General features: G+C 48.9%; 1 protein-coding gene across 3 annotated transcripts in view; it reads left to right on the top strand.

Moving 5' to 3' along the window:
- AHCTF1 (AT-hook containing transcription factor 1) overlaps window positions 1–6,670 on the top strand; it is a 79,364-nt gene that overhangs the window by 66,716 nt on the left and 5,978 nt on the right. For all 3 annotated transcript variants that reach the window (XM_077779864.1, XM_077779863.1, XM_077779865.1), the window contains one exon: window positions 1,771–3,703. In XM_077779864.1, coding sequence (XP_077635990.1) covers window positions 1,771–3,703 — 1,933 coding nt within the window. The remainder of the gene's footprint in view (window positions 1–1,770; window positions 3,704–6,670) is intronic.

The following is a 6,670-nucleotide window of genomic DNA, read 5'->3' as shown; positions in this document are numbered from 1 at the left end:
ATTTTAACAATTTAAAATTTTTTTTTTTTTTTTTTTTTAAGTTTATTTTTGAGAGAGCACAAGTTGGGCAGTGGCGGAGAGAGAGAGGGAGACCTGGAACCCAAACCAGGCTCCAGGCTGTCAGCACAGAGCCTGCTGTGGGCCTTGAACTCATGAGCTGTTGAGATCATGACCTGAGACGAAGTTGGACGTCCAACCCACTGAGTCCTCCCTGCGCCCCTCACAATTTAATCTTTGCTTAGTACCTGCTTCAGATGAAGGCTCTTTTAGCCATGCGGTGGCAGGTACTGGCCATCCCAGAGACAAGTATGACATTGAACCTCTTCAGAGCATATATTTGAAAATAATTGAATACAGTTAAATAGGACTTTTGGGGTGCCTGGGCAGCTCAGTCAGGTGAGCCTCCGACTTTGGCTCAGGTCACGATCTCACCATACCCAAGTTCGAGCCCCGCGTTGGGCTCTTTGCTGACAGCTCAGAGCCTAGAGCCGGTTTCAGATTCTCTGTCTCCCTCTCTCTCTGCCCCTCCCCCATTCCGTGCTCTCTTGTTCTCAAAAATAAACATTTAAAAAAATTTTTTAAAAAAATAGGACCTTTTCCCTCATGTATACTTGTAGGAGAATGATCATCATCTGACTGGGGTTTAACCTCTATACCCTTGAGAAAGGATTTTTTTTCTTTCCTTTTTTTTATTTTTTATTTTTATATTTTGGTATTTAATACAATTTATGCTTTCTAAAAATTCCATCAAGTTTCTTTTACTATCAATAGGCAACTTTTATATGATAAATGACTTTAAGATAAACCAAAAACACCTCTAATTTATAGAAATGTGGCTGTGTAGTATCTGGGAAGTTTCTTAACATAATCGTGTCGTGCTTATCCATATTTGTTTTTATGAGTATTCTCACTGTAAAATAGGTGGATAACGTCCCCATTCCTTCATCTGGGAAGCTAATAAAAATTGTGGGCATGGTATGAGTGAGAAACTTGATCTCTGGGTATTTCCAGTCTCTCCTCTCACTGAATGTTTGGGGAGTGGGAAATGTTATTGTCTAGGTGGGTGGTAATGTTCTACCTTCTTGGTCAGGAGATCTCTCTGTTACTTTCTACCTCCTCCTTTTTCTCCCCTTCCCTTACCAAAAGGTAAATGCAAGGACCATTCCTTCTTCCACCAAACCCTTGCAAGAGAGGTACTGAACTTGAAAGCCTTAGGAATTTCATGGTTTATGCAGCCCCAGCAAAGGGAAGAGGATTGAGTCTAGCCCAAGGGAGCTTATGTAGGTGAACTCTTCTTCAACCTTACGGGGATCGTGCTATTTAGAAAAAGTGTGGTTAGTTAGGCAATTTGGGGATTACCATTAAAACACAATTTGGGGGTTGTTTCTTTTTCTCCAGTTAATTTTTTTTTTCTCGGGTGAGAACAGAATAAGTCCTTTAAATTCGTCTCACAACTGTTATTAGCATCATGATAATTTTCAAGGTTTTATAAAGAATGCCTTTTTTTTACCTAGGGAAATGTGGAATTTCTGTTTTACTTCCATTCAGAATCTTTTTCTGTTTAGTTATTTTGACTGAGTAATAATGTCTGCTTGCTTAAATGGATATTTTATAAAGTAAACCCATAAGCATAGGCCATATCAAATGTAGTTTATATGTTTACAGTTCATACACCAAGGGTGAGGTGATTTTTTTAAAAACTTTGTGCTTTAGGTTAAAATAAATATGTTAAAATCCTTTAACCCATCTTTTATCTTTAATTCATTTTAGGCGATTGAACATGAAAAGCTTGGAGTTCAAGGTTCAGGACGCGAGGCTAGCAATCTTTCATTCACTGAGTTGTATCCCTCAGGGACACTTAAGCTCCAGTATAATTTTGATACCATTGAGCAGCAGTTCTGTGACTTACCTGATAACAAAGACTCCGCTGAGTGTGATATTGCCGAAGTAGACGGGGAGCTTTTTGGGGCTCAGAGCAACTTTACCTTGATCCTGGAAGGTGAAGAAGGAGAGTTTGAGGCAGGTGGTTCTGCAGCATCCAGTGTGTCAGCCAAGGCAGCGAACATGGCAGCGGAGGAGAACCACGCATGCGGCGGGGAGGACAGTGGTCACGGACGCGCCGCAGGTTCCCCGTCCATCACCGCGAGTGACCAGGAGTCCCAGAAGATAGAGACGTTACCATATGTGCCTGAACCAATTCAAGTTGCAATTGCAGAAAACTTACTAGATGTGATTAAAGACACAAGAAGTAAAGAAATTACTTCCGGTACAGTGGACCCATCGTCCATTCACGAAAACATACCTTTAATAAGCCAGAAGCTAGTCTGCCCCAGCAAAGTAGGCAGATCTACATTGAAGACTGTTCAGGAAACGAGTACAGTGACTATAAACGTGAGCCAGGTGCGGGACATGGTCTCGTCCAGAACGCGCGGGAGAGGACAGCGCATCCCAGACCTGAACGGCACTCCAGCTCAACAGGAGGAGCCCGAGGCTGCTGCCACCCCCGACGCCCTGGGGCTTTCGGGCGGGAGGCGAGCAAGGAGGACAAAAGACCTCGTGGGGGCGTCTCAGAACCGGCAGATACCTCCAGATTCCGGTACTCCTCGGAGAGGACGGAAGAGAAAGGAAGATCCTCAACGCACATTAGAAAGTGATGCTCCGACGGAACAGGAGCAACCGGCCCCCGCAGACGGCAGGCTTGGGACGTTCAAGTCCTCTCCGCTGCGGGCACCGGCAGCTAAAGAAACCAAGCTTTCATCTGTCACCAAAAAGACCCCTAGAAGAATTAAAAAAGCGGTGGAAAATGAAGACAGTGTTGAAATGGTAGATCTAGATATCGAAGTTAGTAAAGTAGCACGTTCTGGTGGAAGCACCAGAAAGCTGAGAAGTGCTAAAATCGGGGCTTCCGAAAATACGGGGTATAAGCAAGGTGGCAAAAGCAAGCTTTCGCCTGTCACCAAAAAGACCCCAAGAAGAAGTAAAAAAGCGGTGGATAATGCTGACAGCATGGAGATGGTGGTAGATCAAGGTGGGAACGCTAGTAAAGCAGCACATTCTGGCAGAAGCACCAGAAAACTGAGAAGTGCTAACGCAGGAGCTTCTGGAAGTGTAGGACGCAAACCAGATCCCATGCAAGTTGACGAGGCAGCACTTGTCCAGCAGGACAGAAGGGCTAAGAGACAATTCAGCATACGGGGTGTTCCAGAAGACTCCCAACTTGACGCATCCCAGGTGGCACTTGAGGCCGAATCAGATCAGCCTAGGAAACGAGGTCGACCGAGGAAAAATCCACCCGAAGATGTGGGCTCCAAGGCCACCAAGGAGGTGAGGAGTCCCAAGAAGACACAGACCCCCGGCCGCCAGAGGAGGGCCGCCAGGAGCACCCCAGCCAGGAGCGGCGAGGCCGACGCGGGGAAGCCAGCTGTGCCGAGGTCCGTTCTGGCGCCAGCTGAGGAGCTCACCGCCGAGACCAGCGAGGAGAGAAGGCTTACAAAAAGGACCGAAAATCAAAGCCGCACACGTGCATTACGCTCAATATCAGAAAAAGACACCGACAAAGACCTGAAAGAACGTGGTGACCCGGAAGCCACAGGGCCTGCGCGTGGCAGGAGGAGGACCAGGGTCTTGCCCCCCGACCTCCCGGAGCCGGAAGTGGAGTTCGTCTTCTCCCCTCCTGTGTCCAAGGCTCCACGGAAGGAGAAAGGTACTTCTACTTCTACTCAAAGCACGGTTTTCATCTCACGCGATGCCTTCTGTTTTCAGCACAGTTCAATTCCATTTAAGACTATAATTGATTGTGATGAAATTACTTGATCAGTTATTGATCAGATTTGATGAATTACCTGAAAATGATTAGTAGTTATAGAGAGGCCCTCTCCGTTCCAAAGAAGAAAACAGTCTTGATCTTTTAATAGTAAAACTTAAAGATTTTCTATTTCAGGGTTTATCTTTAGATTCAAGAATTTTCTGGTCCAGTAGGACTCTTTAAATCCTGTAATGCCCTTGTCAGGGTTTTTATCTTTTAGAGTAGTATCCTCCCTCCTCTTTCTGCCCTGACCTAAATGACTTAATTTCTCCCCACGTAGAGGCAGCATTTTTTATTTAAGTGCCGCCGCCGTGTCTGGCTCTTGACCCCGCTGATACCCACAGCTTCGGATTGTTTGCAGGGAGGGGAAGGAGTGATAAGATGTCACTAGGACACAGATTACCTAAGTGCGTGCTCCTGGCCACCCCTGGTTGGCTCGGCTCCCTGTCCGTCCTGCCTCGTTGCCGCTGATGAGCTCATGGTCGCACTGTTCAGTCAGTACCTTCGCAAAGGGCTGATGGGTTTCCGCAGAGGGTGAGAGCCTCTTCCTCTTTAGGTCTAGAGCACAGGTCTGTGTAGGATAGCAAAGATTACAATGTATCTGTGCCGTTAAGACTTGGAGGGGGAATTTTTCAGTGAAGCAGGCACTTAAGAAAAAGGGTCTAGTCTATAGCCATTCCACCCTGAATGCACCCGATCTCGTCTGATCTCGGAAGCTAAGCAGGGTCTGGGCTGGTTAGTACTTGGAGAAAAAGGGTCTAAAAGGTGACTATGAAGAAAACGGAGAGAGGCCGCTGTGGCCCAGCAGACTTGGTGCGGGAGTTGTTTGCACATGTGATCAAAGCGGTGGTTTATTTACGGATTAAATGGTTGATTTCAGCGAAGCGGCTCAGAGACTTCTAAGTAAAGTAGGTGACTTCGTTGTTGTCTTTACTTAAACCTATGCAGACGGCTGCAGGTACTTACAAATGCAGTGGGGAACGTCCCAGATTGTTGCCTCCTGACTTGAGGAAGGCCCACGGGGAGATAAGCCATTTAAAAATCTGCAAACTGAAATTTTCTACATTCAGCATTCACTGCATAGGCACCTCTTTAAATGTACGTATTTATGCAGTCGTCTGTTATGTTTACAAAGCTTGAGCCCAGGAAAGGGCCCTTTGTCATGAGATTAATCATTTGTTTTAAAAATAATTTGTGGTTGAGGATCGCCTGGGTGGCGCTCTCGGTTACACACTCTGCTGAAAGCATGGAGCCTGCTTGGTTCTCTCTCTCGTCCCCTTCTGCTCCCTGCCCCCATGTGTGCTTTCTCTCTCAAAATAAAGAAAGAAACTTTAAAATTAATAGAGTTTGTGGTTGGGGTGCCTGTCTGGCTCATTCTGTTAGGCATCTTACTTTGGCTCAGGTCATGATCTCGTGGTTTCGGAGTTCAAGCCTCGCACCAGGTTCTCCACTGTCAGCTCCAGAGCCCGCTTTGGATCCTCAGTCTCCCGCTCTGCCCCTCCTCCTCTTTCTCAAAAATAAACATTAAAAAATAATAATTTGTGATTGTAGGAGGTCTCCTCTGCCCCCTCCCAGTTTTTTAACATTAGGTCTTTGATTTTGTGGTGTGTGTAGTTCAGTTTCCTGGTGCCGGGAAAGGGGGCCGCGGCCATCCTTCGCTCCGAATGTGCATCGCAGCTCATGTGAGTTCAGATGACAGGAAGTCAGCAGTGCGGGGAGCAGAAGGTCGTTAACGCAAGTCTTTTTCGCTTTCCCCGGGGCTTAGAACGGTGCAGCCAGCACAGCAACTGCGTGCCGTTCTCGTACGGACAGCCGCGATCCCCCGCTTTGTGGCCTTTACAGTCACCCCCCACGTTACCTGTAGCCCCTCCTGTAACGAAGCACGCGTGCCGGAGAGGCCAGAACACGGTCCTCAGAGGACCCAAGCCTGTGTCCGCCGCCCCTTCCCCTCGTGGGCATAGTTTAACGCCCAGCAGCCTGGGGCGTGTGCAGTTGTGCGTTCCGCTCCCCCCTCGCCCGCCGAGGGTCTTCAGATGCTTGTGTGTTTTGTTGCTCGCACGCTGAGAGGGCCGGGCCGTAGGCTGCTCACGCGTTCTCCGGGCATCTGAATGGTTCTTAGATTTTCTGGTATTAAAGAGAGACACCTTCTGGCGAGAAGTGATGAGAAGTGGGGGGGTGGGGGCAACTGTCATTTCTGCCACTTTACTAGCTGGGCGCGAGCGGCCGTGTGGCCCTCCCGATCCTGCTTTTCCTCCGCGTGCGGTGACGGCGGCAGCGCTCCACTCTTTTGTCGCTCCTTCACCAGGGCAGCCCCTCCCCCCAGGCTCTGGTTGTCCCTCTGTCCCCCCCCCACTGTGCCTCTGTCCCCCATGCCAACCCCAGTCATAGTTTGAAAGCTCTTCAGGGAGGGGTAGGAAGTGCAGGGAGCAGGTGCAGAACGTCCTCTGTTTAATCGAAACCCGTCAAAGAGACGCCACCTCTGAATGTATTCGCTGCTCAGACGCAAAGCTTCCTTCCTTTCTGTTGCCGGCAGCAGATGCTGAGGGGCGCACCTCTGCCTGAGGCCGGACCAGGTGCAGGGACACACACAGACACACACACACACACACGCACGCACGCACGCCGCGGTGGAGCCACCTCCTGCTGGCCGCTGCTCCCAGTGTCAGAGCCACTTACCAGCCCGTCCCTGGCTTTGCCACTAGGACGTTGGAACTCACTGGAGAGAGATGGGAAGGAATTAACATGGGGAACAAAGTCCTGTGTGGCCAATAGGAGCATGTGGGAGGCGGGTGAGGCCCGACACGTGTGCACATGATAGTGTAGTTTGTGCGCTGCAGGGGGACCGGCGGTGAGGAGCGGGAGCGC

The sequence above is a fragment of the Crocuta crocuta genome, unplaced genomic scaffold (assembly GCF_008692635.1).
Source record: "Crocuta crocuta isolate KB4526 unplaced genomic scaffold, BGI_CrCroc_1.0 scaffold322, whole genome shotgun sequence".
NCBI lineage: Eukaryota > Metazoa > Chordata > Mammalia > Carnivora > Hyaenidae > Crocuta > Crocuta crocuta.
The sequence above is the reverse complement of the archived record's forward strand: the minus strand, read 5'-3'. Positions and strand labels throughout refer to the sequence as shown.